General features: G+C 36.9%; 1 protein-coding gene across 1 annotated transcript in view; it reads left to right on the top strand.

Moving 5' to 3' along the window:
* Positions 1 to 14820, top strand: part of LOC114054111 (25-hydroxycholesterol 7-alpha-hydroxylase-like) — a 260480-nt gene extending 245660 nt beyond the window's left edge. Inside the window, exons 5-6 of the mRNA XM_027877230.1 lie at positions 791 to 966; positions 13858 to 14820. Of these exons, the coding sequence (XP_027733031.1) occupies positions 791 to 966; positions 13858 to 14145 (464 nt within the window). The 3' untranslated portion in view covers positions 14146 to 14820. The remainder of the gene's footprint in view (positions 1 to 790; positions 967 to 13857) is intronic.
* The last annotated feature ends 3389 nt before the right edge of the window (positions 14821 to 18209 follow it).

Genomic DNA, 18209 nt, shown 5'->3' with positions numbered 1-18209 from the left:
TTATGAAGAGAAAGATGCAGACCTAGACAGGAGCTACATTCTGATATGCATGCTATCAGAATGATTTATGCAAATTATGCATATTATTCCCAAAGGAATTCCTCCTCAAACTGCCAGGATAAATTGCCGGAAATTAGCCATAAAATCTGTCGTGCTAGGAGCAAAAGGTGAAGGCCACTGGGAAAGCAAGGACATTCAGCTTCTGAAGTCTTCCAGGACATGATAGAGCCTGATTATTTTACCTAGGTCCTGAGAAGGATGTGGTTTCTCCTAAAGTATTTTCCCAACAAATACTGAATCACACTTTATTTACCACTAACATAAGGAAATTTATGCTATTAAAGGCCTCAATGCTTCTTTAACAGCTAATCTAGCTTTGAAAAATATTAGTAGTTTTCAAAGAGTTGGAACAACCTTTCACTAGAATGGATGCATTGCTTCTCCCAGAAACTTGAATGACTACTGTTCCAAATGAAGCAGTGCTTAGAGCTTGGAAGATTCTTTCAACTAACTGGCAATGTTGGGTCTACTACTCCCTGTTACACCAAAGTATGAAAATATAAGAGATCATTACATCTAAAGATTCTCTTGCTTTCTGCCTTCCCACTCCCCACTGGTTGCTTCCATGAATTACTTCCCTTTTGGTCCCTGGTGGGTATGTGCAAGAAAACATCTTTTTTTCCTTTTTTAATTGATCCTTTAGACAAGCAGTATATGGATAACTAGGTGGTTTTTCTAAGAAACATCCATGATTTAATAACTAATTATTGTTGATTTTTTCTTACTACAGAAAGTATCATTAATGAGACCTTACGACTGACCTCAGTTTCTTCCAATATACGTTGTAATAAAGAGGATATCACCCTAAATTTAGGAAATGGAGAAGTCAATCTACGAAAAGGAGATACCACCATCATTTACCCACCACTCCTGCACTATGACCCAGAAATCTTTGAACAGCCTGAGGTAAATATTCGGCTGATGCACGCTACTTATTTTTTAGGCTCCTAGTCCATTGCCTTTAATGGGAGCTTTGTTTATATCCTGGTGTTCCTCCAAACAAAAACTAAAAAAAAATCTTCCCACTTTATGTTGTGTTTTCTAGTACCCAAAGGTCATATAGGATTATAGATTTAGAGCTGGAAGGAACTTTAAAAGTCATCTAGTCTAATCCCTTCTTTTTCCAGATGAACAACTAAGGCTCTGAGAAGTGAAGATATTTGGGACAGGGCACACCAATTGTACAACTATGATTTGAACCCTTATTCTCTGACCCAAATCTTGCCATCTTTTCACTGTACCACACTGACAAAGAAACGTGGTGCTAAAGCTATCGTTCTTTTCAAAGAAAATAACCATTACATTTTGATTTCCATAAATGTTGTGATAAATATAGGCTTAGTTTGGCAGGGGATCATTGGATAGAAGTATAAGAATCAGAGGAAGCATTATACAAAGTTAGAAAATTATAAAACAGAAATTTTTAAATGTTAAGGTAAATGGGGTTAGGTGACTTGCCCAGGGTCACATAGCTAGTAAATATCTAAGGCTGGATTTGAACTCAGGAGAATAGGGATTTATTATCAAGCAGGCTTGACTCTTCCAAACTCTAAAATTAGCATGGTTTTCTTTGCACCAAAAGCTTTTTGGTCTTTTGTTTTGTTTTGTTTTTACCTCTCATCGTAGGGATTTACCCCTTGTTGATCAATTATTATGGTGTTGTGAACTTGTGTTTGTAAAACTGATGCTTTGACTCTAAAACTCTGGGTATAATTGTGTCATCTCCTTGTATTTTTTTCTGAAGCTAGAGTTAATGAATATCAAAGACAAGAAATTAATCCACCCTGGTTCATCCTTTAATACAACCTCTGAAGTTCATCACCTGCATGCAAATTGAATATGGTCCTACTGTTCCCTAGCTTTGAGGGAAAGGATGTTGTGACAGTGGTCTCTTCAGTGAAATGCAATTTCTGAAAGGTAGATTTCTATGTCCTGAGATGCAAGTTCATGGCAGGATCATTTTCAGATATACCATCTAAGTAGTTGGATATTTATGGATCTGACTGGATTAGAATATTGTCTAATTTATAAAGTTAAGGTTGAGGTGAATCACAAAAAATAAATTATCATTTACATTTGTGAAAGCATTTTTGAAAATTCTCCAAAGTGCTGTTCCTCTGACCAATAGAGTACTCTGACCAGTAATAATGTGTATTATCATCATCCTCACTCTCAGTTTAAGGAAAGCACCTATTAGGCCTGTAAAAAAAGAGTATCTGGAGATTTATTTTGAATGTTCTGTCATTTGTTTCTTGTGTGACACTGAGCGAGATCACAACCTTTCTGAACCTGATTTTCCTCATTTGTAAAAGGTGATGATAATACACTACCTTTTTAAAAAGGGTTTTGTGAACATAATGCTTCATAAAATTATACATTTATAAGTTATGATGTTATTGTTATACACTCTGCTAATGGCGGGTCTTTGTGGGTGGCCTCCATAATACCCAGCTAACATACTTTGCCCAGTTGCAAGTGAGTCAGAGACCACATTGTTCCAAACTGAAGAATGGTCAGTTGCTAGCAACATTTGCACTCATGGCCAGAACTGCTGCATTTTAAACACTGAATGGGGAATGGGTGCAGCCCTCTTTAGGTCTTATAGACTCACATGTCCAAGAATTGAACTCAAAAGTCTATCAAACTCCTACCCCTAAAAATCCAGCATGCTATCCTTTTTCATTGTTCAGTTGTTTTTCAGTCATGTCCAACTCTTCAGGACCCCATTTAGGGTTTTCTTGGCAGAGATACTGAAGTGGTTTTCCATTTCCTTCTCCAGGTCATTTTACAGATGAGGAAACTGAGGTAAACAGAGTTAAGTAATTTGCCCAGAGACACACAGCTAGTAAGTGTCTGAGGTCAGATTTGAAATCAGGAAGTTAAGTCATCCTGACTCCAGACCCAGTCCTCTATTTACTACACCACTTAGCTGCTCCAATCCTATCAGACTTTTAACTAATTTATAAATTGGATTACTACTAAAAATTACACTTTTAATTTATATCACTAATGTTCTTGGCACCTAGTAAGTGCTTTTTAAATGCTCTTCATACAGTCAGTCTTTTAATGTGTTCTCGCTGCTTAAGAAGAACAGAATGGTATGATATAGGAATAGGCTTAGACAAAGACTGTAACCCTTTATAACAAGCCTATACCATCATAGACTCCAAAGTCTTACTGTCTCTAAACCAATGGCTTTAAAACACATCTAAGGTGTCTCTCTTCCACTTATTAGCTATTCAACACTGATCAAATCCCTTAATCTCCTTTGTATCTCAGTTTCTTCATCTGTAAAATGGGAAATAATAACTCACACATTATCTATCTCATAGCTATGAGGAAAGTACTTTGTAACCCTTAAAGTAATTCATAAGCTAATATATAGAACTAATAGGTTAGTTCAGCCTTAAGATTTTAAATGATCAAGTAAAATATTGCCAAGGAAATGGTATGATTATCATAGACTTTTAGAAAAACAATGTCATGACATTTGAATGCAGTGCTTTCACTGGTCCCCCAGCCTATTGCCTTGCCTTTTACAGCTTTTAAGAATTTTATGACAAAAGTGAACACAATTGTTAGGGGGAAATGTCTCTGTGTGTCTGCCAGCATCCCACCTGGTCCTACCATAATGCAGTGGTTCTGGGAGGCACCACAGTATCCTGGCATGCAGCCAGTTCAGTCATGCCAGGGAGCCAGAGGTGTACTGTGTGGCCCTGGTGAACTCTGTAAATGCTTTAACATAGCCCAGCCTCTCTGCTTTGCTAAAAACTTATCTCTGGGGCCCCAACAAATCAAAACCCCTGGGAAAAGCTTCCAATGCCTGCCAGTAGTCCTCATGCTCCTCAAATGTAGGGGTCTTCTCAAACACTGAGGACATCTCTTCAGCCAGCTTAGTGTTGGTGGTGGTCATTGAAGACAGAGCCTTGGAGCACTTCACGTTCAGACAGCATCTGACTGGATACATCCAAAGTTACAAAGGCCTTTGAAGTCCTAGAAACTTTTGACCTGATTTCACCAAATCTACTGTATCATAGCTTTTGACTGGGTCAAATAATAGCTGTCATATCTTTTTTTTTGTTCTTAGAAACCCCAGCAAACAAATATTAAGTGGTTTAGGGTAAGTAGGTGTTCCAGCTCAAGTTTCTCTTCTAAGAAACTTTCAAGGATATTGAGTGTAAGGAAAATGTATATAACATTTTAGATGCTTCAATCATGTGTCCATATTATGGCTTCTTTGTTTAGTATATTTTGTATGCTGTGTGTTTCCTTTCAGAATGGGAAAGACTTTTAAGTTATTTGTGAGCTGTATATTCACCAGTGTGGCACTCATGGTTTTTAAATAAGATTAGTATTATATCTTTATAATGTCTGTTAATGAAAAGAATTTACAGTCCTATAAAACTGCTGCTAAACAATCGTTGGATCACAATCTTCATCAAACAAACCTATCAAAAAAAGATGAGTGAGCTTTAGGTTTCACATAGGCCAATTACTAATGAAATAGCAACATTTCCCCTTAGTTTCGCATCCTAAATTTAGAATACTCTAGGAAATTCCCCATAATACAGTTCAGACTAAACCACAGCTCTTTTTTAAAAAGCTGTTTCCATTGTCTTCTTATGAATTTTGACATACACCTATGAAGATTATGTGTATATACAAATGTAAAAGCAAGTACAGTGTTATTAATGTTAGAATATTAATCTTACTCTGCTACACAAAGTATATTCTGGCCAGCATACTTGAAAGCTGTATTTTTCTAGATTTACCTTTCTGTAATAGTGGTGTGAGGAGGTGATCAGGAAAACCAGGAGAATGACGTTGCTGAGGGAAAAGAAAGCTGAGAGAACATAGTGTCAAGGCTCACAAGAGACCACAGAGGTGAGGAAAGACCGGTACATTAAACGTGGTGTGCTTACTCATGTGGTTAAAAACACCCTCTCTTAGACAAGCAGAGCAAAAATTTGTGACTATCTGTGACTTGGTCATGATGCCTGGATATTAATAATCAGACCTAATGTTCACATATTTTTATTTATTATAGCATACTATAGACATAGGGTGATATAATAGATAGAGGGATGGCCTTCAAGTCAGAAAGACTTGAATCCAAATCTGGCCCCTGAGACCTTTGTCAAATCACATAATCTCTAGGTTTTATCTGCTAAATTATAGATTGGCTAGGATCTTCTCTGGTAGGAGATTCCCATGCTGATGAAATTACATATCCTTTGTGTAGCCATGTATATGGATAAGCCACGTATGTCAATACTTTGATTAATAAATGTTCTTGGAAAAACAAGAATAGTTTTTTAATTGAAACTAAAATTAAATTGAATTTAAACAGAATTGGCCTGAGTATTGCTGAGGTTAGGAAAAGTTCTATCCTTCTTAGTGATAGTCTGTGGCAGTAGTGATAAGAACATTGTAGCAGTTCCTCAAACATAATTTTTAGAGACCGCCAAGGTCCAGGCCTCTTGTAAGAGGAAAGCTGTATTCTTACGCCTTGTCACTTGGGAAAGGTTACAGATGTCTTGTATGTGCATGTGTTTGTCAGGCGGGGCCATGAATGAATGAATGAATGAATGAATGAATGAATGATTAACTTACAACATTATAATAATATAAAGTAGCATTTATATAGCATTTAATGTTTTTAAAGTGCTTTATGAGTATTCTTTCACTTTGTCCTCACAAAAATCCTGGGACGTAAATACTGTTATTTCCCCCATTTTATAGATTATTAAACTGAGACAGACAGAGGTTTGTGACTTGCCTAAGGCCATACAGTAAATATCTGAGGACGGATGTGGATTCAAGTCTTCCTGACTCCAGGTTTAGTACTCTGTTCACCTTACTATGTGGCAGATATTGTTCCAAGTACTAGAGATTCAAATACAAGTGCAATGTAAGCTCTGGATTCATTCCTATAATATCTTTTACATTGACAAGCTGAATCCCTAGAGAATGACTGACTACATCTCTCCCTCAGTGTTCTAGGGGTGGCGCCAAGGGATTATGGGTATCTTTCTAATGCTATTGTACCCAATTTCCCGCTGTGGTGTTTCCTCCATTGATTAGCAGTTAATATCAATTTGACTAAGAAGCTTTTAGAAATTTTCTAAGTATATTTTCTAAGATGGCATAATGCAGAACAATTAATACCAAACATGCTCCCAAACCAGAAGCATGTTCTCCCATAATTACATATAGGATAAAGAGTAAAATGGGCTCAGGCTTAGAACACATATGGCAAAAGAAGGGTACAATAGTTCCTGGGAGACCTTCTGAGAGAAGACCATTCCTCTTCTTTTTTTTTTTTTAATGGAGGAAAGATCCTCATGAAGTTCTCCATAGGCATAGTGTGGCTTCCAGCTATGCTCTGTGTAGAGTTTTTCATGAAGCAGCCTTTCCTCAATGGCTGGTTTGTCCTCAGCTTTCAATGCAGATGCTTCCATGAGCCATTAATATCCCAGGGAATGTTTCAAGGACACTGATGAGAAGTCCAAATCCTTAAACCCTCTGAAGTTCCAGTGGTCGTTTTTTTTTTTCTCAATGAAGACTAAGGTTCTTTTCCCTCTTCTCCCACAAGTGATTTCCTTTCAAAGACTTGGTTGGAACTGCTCTTCTCTAGAACCCCTCTGGATAATAACTCGGTGCCAAACTAAATTATTATTTTTAGAAGACCCACAGGGCATGACAAGGCATATTAATTTAATGTCTTTTATTAATTGATTGGACAGCTAGGTGGTGCAGTGGTTAGAGCACAGAGCCTAGAGTGAGGAAGACTAATCTTTATGAATTCAAATCTGGCCTCAGACACTAGTTTTGTGACCCTGGAAAAGTCAATTAACCCTGTTTGCCTCAGTTTCCTCATCTGTCAAATGAGCTGGAGAAGGAAAAGGCAAACCACTCCAGTATCTTTGCCAAGAAAACCCCAATTTAACAGCAACAACATTAATTCATTGATCAATTCAATAGAGGTGTTCTCACCTGGTAAAAATGTTAGAGTTATAGTGTCTTGTTAGTTACTTTTAAGTGAGGTAGAGTGATCGATTGACTTAATCACCTGCAACCTTTCCACTCTCACCCAAGTTCAATATCTGCTGCCTCTGAACATCTTTTGGAATATGTTTTGCAAAGTCCATATCCCTAAATCTTCAATAGCTTTCTAGTATCTTGGAGAGGTTCTGAATTGTCTTTTTTTAATTTCTTCCCCAATATCTTGCTCTAAAGAGTCCCAGGAAAAGTCTTATGTGACAGTTCATAATCAACTCTGGCAATTAATGCTTTGCCATACCTCCCAATATATGGTGATAAATTTTAACAAATATCACTTACATCTTTCCAATGGGTTACTGTCTGTCTTGGTACTTTCAGAAGAAATTCCTTGTTTCATCCCACAAAGAAAAGAAGAAAAGTTTAAAAAAAGAAAGGAAAAAGATCAAGCCTTCCTTCTCAGAAAGAAAGCCTAGACCCTTATGGAGTTCCTGAACAAGTATAGCGACCTCAGGTGCTTAGCATCAGGGGTGGAGGTTCAATTCGTCTTCTTCTCCCAAGAGGGATGAGGAAGGCTCTGTATTCTGCACTCATCTAAGTGTCAAGTGCTACAACAAATGGTTGCTGGATCAAGGGGGGGACCCCAATTTTCACCTTCTCCTTTTCTCTATGAGGAGTCTTGCTACTCTTGACCCACATAAACATACCAGGTTTAATACTGAACTAACATAAAAGAAAAAGAAAATCAAGCATCCTAACTCAAAAGGAAAACCTAATCCTATGAAGATTCTAGAGAATATGGTTCCTGTGGGCTCTACCCATAGCAATTAGAGAATTGGATCAACTGCAAGTTACCCTCAACCCACAACTAACTGGCAAGTAAGGTCCCACATCAAGATTTTTTCTCTCCTCAGAGTTCTAGGGGTAACCTAGATGATTTGGGGGTTGTTTCTCTAGTACTATCACTCAGGATCCCCCATCTGGTATGTTCCCTCAATACTATTTCTCTAAATAATATCATCCTAGTATGTAATTAATTGGCTAATTGATTTCTCCTGCATGTTAATTAACCAATTAACATCTTATGAAGGGATATTTACTAAGAAATTATAACAAGAAATTAAAAAAAAACTCCCCATAATTCAGGGCAAATACTCCCTTCTTAAACATTTATTTGGTCTGTAGTACAGTGGGCTCAAAATTAAAGTGATTACTACAAAACATTTCCCATAATACACTTGCTTTTTAGCTGTGGTATGGTCATTGGATAAGTTGCTCTACTGCTTATAAGACACAATGTTTTGGCTGCTGGGCTGATTTCTTTGCCATCCTCAGCATATTGGCCAGGTACATTTTGACCACATTGTCCATATCCCCAATCTGCAACAGTTCTCTGAAGTCCTCAGAAGGAATAAGCATTTTCTTTTTACTTCCTTCCCTAGTGCCATACAGGAAAGAGTCTACAAATGGCTAACTTTGCACAGGTACTTATATAGTCCCCCCATGTACAAGAAATCCAAATTCCCCCCCTCCCTCAAATACTGAAGTTATGCAGATTCAGCAAAGAAAAGTTTACAAAATTTGTCTAGTTATTAATTGCTTAGTACTTAACCAAAACCTTCTTTATGTTCAAAATGGCCTTCTCTGACTCAAAGACAATAAAGAAAAAATGTTAAAGGCAAAGAAAATCCAGCTTCCTATCTTTAAAAAAAAAATGTGATATCTAGGGAATTTCCAGAAAACGTTTAGAGCCGGGGTCAAATGGAAGTGACACCCTCACCCTCAGTTGAGTAGCCACACTGTTTTGACTTAGTTCTTATGTAGCTGTACTCATTAACGTACCAAGTGCTCTTAAAAAACCTATCACTGAGGCCAGGAAAAACTGAGGCACTCACTCTCTACCTCTTTCACTAAGGAGCTTGTCCTCTGCTCATGACCCACACTCACAGATCACATTCAGTGCAGTAAAATTCCTCTGGGTCCTAGCAACATTTTCTGCAAGAGACCCTGAACCACATATGGAATCCAGCTGGAGGTCTGGAAAAAAAAATTTCCCAGTGTCCCTTCCTACAGGAAGATTACTATGGCTCTGCCTATTGAAAGGACAATGTAAATAGTATTCTGAACTCACCCAACAATAAGATAAGCAGGCTCAGTGTAAGCAGAAAGAAAACAGGTTCCTGTAAGCCCCAAATATGTGTGTGGCTCTCACAAAGTGATTAAGCACTTAGAGTTGATTATTTGGGGTTTCTAGAATACCAGGCAAACTTTATCCTATGGACTTACAGTCCATAATCATTTATTCCAAAGTAAGGCAATCTAGGACTGTTTAGAAGCAAAAAGAAAAAAAAAAAGAATTTGTTATCTAGGCACCAGAATTTTAGGGACCCATACTTCTCATATTGGCTGTAATACTTAAACTATCAATCAATATTTGTTAAGTGTCTACTATGTGCTAGGCCCTGTGCTAAGCAATGGGGAAACAAAAAGAGGCAAAAACAAAAAACAAACCAAAAAAAAAAAGCTTAAGGAGCTTGCGATCTAATGGGGCAGTCAACATGCAAACACATATATACAAAGAAAGCTATAAATAGAATAAATAAGAAATAATTAGCAGAGGGAAGGCATTAAAATTAAGAGGGGTTGGTGAAGGCTTCCAGTAAAAGAAGGATTTTCTTTCTTATCATTTAGAGTTGTGTCTAACTCTTTGTGACCTCATTTTGGGGTTTTCTTGGCAAAGATACTGGAATAGTTTGCCATTTACTTCTCCAGATGAGGAAACTGAGGCAAACAGGGTTAAGTGATTTGCCCAGGGTAACAGAGCTAGTAAGCTGTGTCTGAGACCAAATTTGAATTTAGGAAGGTAATTCTTCCTGACTCCACACCAGATACTCTATTCACTGCACCACCTAGCTGCCCTTAACCAGGGCTCAAAGGAAGTCAGAGAGGTCAATAGTCAGAACAGAGGAGGAAGAGCATGGGGAACAGCCAGAGAAAATGCCCAGAGTCAAGACATGGAGTATCTTGTTCATGGAACAACCAGGAGACTGGTGTTACTGGATCATATTGTATACAATAATATAACAAATATCAGCACATAAACATTCCAGTAAGCAAAAGTGGTCACAAAGAATTGGTCTGATCTGTAAGAAAAAATATGAGAAGACTGGCTGTGCAAATAAAGCCTTAAAAAATAAAGAAGAAAATGCCAGTTTTTTTTTCCTTTTTTTTGGATCTGGAGTTGGAATTGGGGGTTTGGGGGTAAGGGAAGTTGGAAAAATGTCCCATCCTAAAAGAGAGGGGAGTTTCTCCCTGAAGGATCAAAAGAACCAGGAAGCTTTTTACCAGAAGGGTAATAAAAGAAGGAATACCTCACCTGGAATATTTGGTATTTTGTTTTAAAATCTGACCATGAAGTTTGTGACTAAAGGAAAAACCTCACTGAAATACATCCCTTCTATTAACGAATGCTTCACTAAACTTGACTGTCAAATAGCTACCATGAGCCATGTCCTGGGTGCCAGTACAACCTCAAAATCTTCTCTAAAATGAGGGTATGCACACTTATTACTTAATTTATATTACAAGAGCTTATCAGAAGTCAGAGTATACGGAGGTTTGTATCCTGGCTCTTTCATGTACTATTTGTGTGATCTTGGGCAAATCAATCCCATGTCTAGGTCTGTTTTCCTCATCTAAAAATTGAGGGAATTCAGCTAGCTAATAATCTCTAAGGTCTTTCTGGCTCTAAAAGTTGTGATCCTCAAAAGCAATGTTCATCTTCTACTTTTAGCTCTGCCAGAAGAAGGAAATTTGTAAGAGTGAATATTTGTTCTTAGTTCTAACTGCTAAGGTCAATTCAGATCCATTTGTCTTAAGCCTTAGCACCATACAGTACTAAATCTACTGATATTACAAAGTGCTTGAAATCTTAGTTGGGACCTCAGGGGGAAAAAATGGATCAAAAAAAGTTAATTGTCCAGTAGAATGTAAGCACTTTCAGGGCAGGGACTGTTCTGATTTTTGTCTTTCTGCCTCTGAATGACCTGCAAATATTAATTGCTTAATAATCTTGTATTTAATATTTATCATTATTATTATATCATCCAATGCAAAGTTTTAAAATTTTGTGGGTTGAGATGGGGATAGTCAATGGTTTTGTTTTTGTAAATAAAAGCAAATATTTTAATAAAATATTGTGATTGCCCCCCAGAAGTTTCTGATTCTTCTGTGGTCTATCATGGTTTTAAAAACAAAAACACTCACAAAGCTTCATGAATTAACTTTTTGAGTCTGGTTAAGCATTGATTCAGTTCAAAAAATATGCACTACAAACTAAAATAAGGATTACTCTTCTTTGCACTTTTCCCCTTTCTTTCACCAATTTTATTTGGGCACTTCATTTTAAAGGAAAAGTGGTGAAGTTTGACCTCTAGAACCTGGGGTTCAAATCCTGGCTTACAGTCTGTGCGACTTGGTCAAGTCATTTAATTTCTCTGGGTCTCAGTTTCCCTAATTGTAAAATGAGGAATTGGAGTAGATAACCTTTAAGCTTCCATTGAACTCAAATTTATGATCCTGTGATTTTGTGATAATGAAGTCTAGAAAAGTTGGCATAGGTTGGGAAGGACCTTAATTTTTAAGATTTGAAAATGGTTTTGAGGCTTCATTGTCACAGAATCATAGGATTGTATATACATATGTTATTGTTGGTCAATCATTTTTCAGTTATGTCCAACTATGTGCGGTTTGCCATTTCCTTCTCCAGCTCATTTTACAGAACATGTATGTATGTGTGTGTGTGTGTGTGTGTGTGTGTGTGTGTGTGTGTATTTGCTTTTGAGAAAACACAGTGATGGAGTGCCTTACTTTTTTGAGTAAATTTTGATGAGACCAAATCATGGAATCAACCAACCCGATACTGGTTTGCAAAAATAGTTCCTCTGATCAGATAAGTAACATATTCAGGCAAGAAAATAATGAAACCACTTTTTCAGTGGTTTTAGAAATAAGCTACCTATAATGGTGTTTATTACCAAAATTTGCACTGGTATCTCTCTGACTTGCTTCTTTGCATTAACTTTATGTAGTTCATGTGAAAATTATGCACTGAGCAGGACTAATGCTAATGAGAGACCAAGTACAGGAAGGAGCTGGCCATTTTCATGCACACCATGTGCACTAATTGAATAAATAGCTTAATTCACCATAGGCTGAAATAAGGTCACCCAGCCTTTTCTCAGAAACTCAAGTGATATTTGAACCATCACATTTTGGCAGCAAAAAGAAATTAAAATGACAAGCCCAAGACTCGAGCTAAACTGTGTGCATAATATTTCTATTATAAATAATGTAACTTATATGAAACTGGATTCAAATGCAGAGTTAACCCTAAGGGTTTTTTTTAATTTTGAATTCATTTCAATAAAATTTCCACAAGGAAAATAAGCACACACCAAAAGGCATGAAGCCTAGAACTGGAAGTCCCCTCTCTAGCTCCTTGCTCCTCTTCAATTGTCAGTAAGTGACTAAGCACTGTCGTAAGAATAATTTAACAGGTAATTTCCACTTAAAATAGGCTATGTTCCAAAAGTCTGCTTATAAATTGATCGTATGGTACTTGCAAAGTATTTTCCTACAGAAACAATACCATAAAGGATGGTTAGGTTCACAAGATAGCACACAAAAGCCTATCTAATTAGTAATATGATTAAGAGCTCATGTTTATAAACTACAAATTGTTGTTCTTATAACAACTTTGTGAGGTAGGCAAGGTAAGTATTACTATCCCCTTCTTTTAGATGAAAAAGCTGAGACTGGGAAGGATTGAGTGAGCTTGCCCCAAGGTCATGTGGCTAATAAATGACAGAGTCAAGTTTTGAAAGTCAGGTCTTTGGCCTCCAAGTTACCATGCTGCCTTTCTTAGGAAGTACTAATAGTGGCTCTGAATTTGAGCTCCCTTTAAACTCTGAACCCCAAGTGCTGAAATCTACTGCAATGGCAAAAGGGGGAGGGGGAACATGATAGAGAATCATGCACTTCTTGTGCCGCTAGTGGAGAAGAAGCCCCGTGGTGGAGGCAGTGGTGAGGGAGCTTATTTATAATCATCTGTCCATCAATCTATACAAACATATAAACACATATACATATATGTGTATATATACATGTACATATGCATATACATGCAGGGGTAAATACCTATGTATATATGAGTAATTCTTATATTTAGTTTTCTTAAGTATAGAATTTCCCAGATATAACATACACAAAGCATATGGTCACAAGGTGGCAGGGTGATGAACTTGGAGCCAGGATGATCTGAGTTTGACTCCTCTGTTAGTTGTCAACTAGCTATATGGCCTTGGGAAGGTCACTTAACCTCTATCAACCATAGTATCTTCACCTGTAAAATAGGGATAATGAGAGTTCTTATTCCTTAGGGTTGTTGGGAGGGTCAAATAAGATAATAAATGTAAAGTTGTTTGCAAATGTTAACGCACTATATAAATTCTGGCTAATAATAATAGTAACAATAACAACAATAATAGAAAATGGTGAGGCTCATGGACATTTTTCTTTTCCATTTGGTGTGTGAGGACTAATTTGCTAGTAGTGATTGAGTTAGTTACATGGGAAGCTTCACTTTGCTTATAGTTACTCAAGTTTGACTTCTTGAAGTGGATAGAATTTTAGGAAAGATTATGAAATCAGAAAGAGAAAAACTTACAATCAAATTAAATGAAAAACATTTCATGTAACTTAACTAATTCTGACAATCTCAATTGTTTTTTATAGGAGTTTAAGTTTGATCGTTTTGTAGAAGATGGCAAGAAGAAAACTACCTTTTTCAAAAGGGGCCAAGAGCTGCCATATTTCCTAATACCATTTGGATCTGGAATCAGCAAATGTCCCGGCCGATTCTTAGCAGTGCTTCAGATAAAGCAGTTGGTAATTCTCTTGTTTTCGTATTTTGATGTAGAATTAATTGAAGACAAATCCCAACAATTCAAAAATTCCCGAATGTTCTTTGGTATTCAGACTCCTCAATCAGATGTTTCCTTTAGGTATAAGCTAAGATGTTAAAAAAAAAAAAAGGAGAGAGAGGAAAAAGATGTTTGCCCCAAAATAGCAATGTCTTTCCCTTCTGCCCCACCTCCTTTTTTGTTTTTATTTCTGGAAATGAAATTATGTTTTTCTCCTTGTTTTATTTTTTTAAACATGCTTCCATATTAGGCGGGGTGTGCTTTCATTCCATGATGCCAAGACATCTGGTCAGTCCAGCCAAAAAACAATATAGTCCAGTTTTAGAGCTGGCATTATGATGTCAAAACATTCTGATGAGTTCCACTTCCTTCCTTACTTGACTAAGTATGTTTAGTGTATTAACCATATGTACACCTTTAAGACTGTATTTACAATATGATAACAGAAATTATATTATGGAAGAATTTATGGGTTCTGTAGAGCAATGTGTGACAGAATCTCTGACAGAGCTATGAGTATTCAGACACAGATCAGAGTTCTGTAGTTCTGTTACTTCATGGGAAAATTCTCCCATGAATATTTCTGGGAAATTGTGTCAGCAGTGGATATTACCAACAAGTTAAAAAAAACTCAAAGGAGAAAATATTTAATTTGTGATATTAGATGAAAATGTCATCTTTATAGATAATATCAATAATATTTGCATTGCCTGGGTATGCTTTTATTAAATGGGTTGTGCAGAAGATTAAATGCTTCAATTTCATGTCAAAATTTCATCATTTGAAAATGTGTTTTATTGCTTTTTATTTGTTGTTACTGTTGTTCAGTTGTGACCAACTCTTTCTGACCCCATCTGAGGTTTTCTTGGCAAAGATACTGGAGCAGTTTTCCATTTCCTTCTCTAGATCATTTTACAGATGAGAAAACTGAGGCAAACAGGGTTAAATGATTTGCCAATGGTCACACAGCTAGTTAAGTGTCTGAGGGCGCATTTGAACTCAGGTCTTCCTGATTCCAGGCCTGGCACAACATCCACAATGCCACCTAGCTGCTCATTGCTTTTTATACTTTTAGTTCAATAGAATAAACTTTACTTTTATATAGGATCACTTTGTTTAAGTGACAGCCCGATCTCCTTTGGTTGCATAGGACGACATAGGGACAATAATCTCTTCAGTGATTGTTCAGCACATTAGAAATAGCTTTATGGCTTGAGAGAATGTTGACATCACTTCCCCACTGACTGGAGGCATCAGTGCTACAGAGTCTGTAGTGAAATGTTTTGTGTCAAAATTATCCTTACTCACAACTATCTGTCTCCACTGGAACACAATGTGAAGAAAAACTGAGGCTTTTATTTTAAACATTACACTCTTTGAGACCTAAGTTTAGTTTAGTTACATAATTATTTGATTCCTTTTCAGTTATCGTGACGAACAGTGCCAACCCTGAACATGTCCCTCATTTCACATTCCTCACTGAGCCTCTGGCCTCCCAAAGCAAATTAAGTAAAACGAATTCTTGGTGGTGCTCTATACAAACAGGCAAAGCAAAGAAAATTGTGGTGAAAATGCACACTTATCTAGCACTATGGTGGTTATGAAGCACTTTGTTTACAGTCATACTGGGAGGTAAAATAATGCAAGTATTGCTATGGCCACCATACAAATGAGGATGTTAAGGCTCCTGAGCCAAAGCTCCAGCACCCACACTGGCACAACTAGAAAGTATTGGAGAAATAAGACCCTAAACTGAAAATAGGGCTTCTGACTTGAAGTTCATACAAAGGGCTATAAAACTGCATACATCAAAGCCTCATTGATTAAGGCTAATGGAGGCAATGTGTAACTTAATTAATGAGCATTGTGCTTGGAGTCAAGAATACTTGGATTAGTTTCTGTCTCAGACATTTATTAGTTGTGTGATCCTGGGCAAGTCACTTCAACAATTTCATGAACAAAATTAATGCAACCAGATTAAGAAGAGATGTTATTGGCTGAGAAAAAATGAATTAAATATCCCTGATAAGCATCTGATATCAAGATATATTGGTCTATAAGACCAAAAGGTCTTATTCCTCAGTGGATCAATGCTTAAAGAATATGAACAAACAGTTCAAAAAAGACTTGCAAACTATTTACCATAAAAAAGATCACTCCAAAACACTAATAATAAAAGAAATGAAAATCAAAATGCCTCCAAGGTTTTACCTCACACCCACAAAATTGGCAAAAATGGCAAAAGATAGAAATAGTCAATGTTGGAGGGACTATGGAAAGATAGGCAAACTAATATGTTGTTGGAGAAGCTGTGAATTAGCCCAATCATTCAGGAAAGAAATTTGGGATTATACTAAGAAAATGACTAAGAGGTCATTTTGTCTCTTTTTTTGTCCCTTTATTCAAGACCCTGTACTAGGCACAATTAGAGGACTAGGGCTCTGCTCTCAGAGAACTTTGACTGGAAAGACCTTTTGGCCCAGAGGTCCCACTATTAGATATATACTCACAGGTATCAAAGACAGAAAGGTCCCATGTACAACAGAAAATGCATAACAGCACTCTGCAGTTTTAAAAGACTTGGAAACAAAGACATCCACACTTAGATGGACATAAATTGGGGAATGACTAAACAAATTGTGCATGAATGTAATGATTTATTGTTGCACCATAAGTAATTGTGACTATGAAGAATACAGAGAAGCATGGAGGAAAATGAAGCAAATGGCACTGTGACACTAATATATACAATGACTACAATGTAAATAGGGGAAAAAAAACCTGAATGCTCTGTAATTATAATGATTAAGCTTGAGTCTGAAGAAGAGATGAGAAATTGTACTCTCTTCCCTTCTTTACTAAGGTGAAGGGCTATGGAAGTGAAAAATGACATATGCTGTCAGACTCAGTTGATATATTGATTTACTTTGCTGAACTGCTTCTTTTTTTCCTCTTTCTTTTTTATTCTTTGTTGCAAGGGATAGCTATATGGGTAGGGAAGGAACAGAAGTATTTTCACAAAATATTAAGAACATTTTTAAAGAAAATTTTATAGTCCTGTATAAGCAAGGAATTAATAAGATAGTATTACTATAAACTGTATTATATTCTTATTTTGTGTTAAAGGCAGATCAACAAGATCTATAACTGGGAATGTTTTGTTAATCTTTGGCTCCTCATATTACTAAATGAACTTGGAAATAATAAAGTTGTATTGCTTTTAAGTTATTTTATAATTCTGATTTTGTCCCTCTCCTTTTTTCCATTCACTCACTCTTCCTATTCCTGGTATTCCCCTTAATCATCACAATCTTGAGTTCAAGAATTCTTTTCTATCTTCCCAGGCTGTGGCATGCCAGTCTTGGTCTAATTGTAGAATGTTGAGGGAGATTAGCTGGAATAGATCAAGCCCAAACCTGCTATTTTTCAGATGAGGAAACTGAAGCTCAGAGGCAATTGTCCAAAGTCATCCAAGTAATATGTAGCAGGTTTAGAACTTGAAACTACATCTACTGATTATAGTTGGTTTTTCATTATCCCATGTTGATTTACCTCTTCCTCCATCCTTCAATCCCTTAATTTCTATAATTCCTGCTCCATACCCTCAAACCCCACCCTCAACCCTGGTTAACTGGGACCATCTGACTCTTCTGCTCCTACTCTTGAGTGGCTGAATTCTACTTCCCACTAGGTGCAGCTAAACAAAAGTAAAATCGGCTTCTTAAAGAGGTGGAGAGTTCTCTCACATTTATGATATTCAGAAAAACGATGGGATAACCACTTAACAGATAATTGTGAAGAGGATTCTTTTTCAAGTATAGGTTGGATTAGAAGGGCACTGAAGTACCTTCCAACTCCGTAATTCTGTGATTCTCCTGAAGGGAATCACAACTCTTAAGGAAGTATTTATGCTAGCTTTAGCTACACTTTCCATCTCCGAGGGAACTATCACATTCTTCACAACGGTTGTTTAAAATATTCTCTTCTGTCTTCAAACACTCAACTCTACCCCCTTTACCTTCAATCCCAAAAGGTGATCTCACCTCCTACTTTACTGAGACAATTGAGGCCAACAGATGGACAGTTATCCCTTACACATAGTAGGGTTTTAGGGGCGTGGTGCCCCTGTGATCTGGAAAAACTTCATAAAATTTTTTTGGCCCT

This window comes from Vombatus ursinus, unplaced genomic scaffold (assembly GCF_900497805.2).
Source record: "Vombatus ursinus unplaced genomic scaffold, bare-nosed wombat genome assembly UNPS02014812.1, whole genome shotgun sequence".
Taxonomy (NCBI): Eukaryota; Metazoa; Chordata; class Mammalia; order Diprotodontia; family Vombatidae; genus Vombatus; species Vombatus ursinus.
This window is presented reverse-complemented; position numbering and strand designations above follow the sequence as displayed.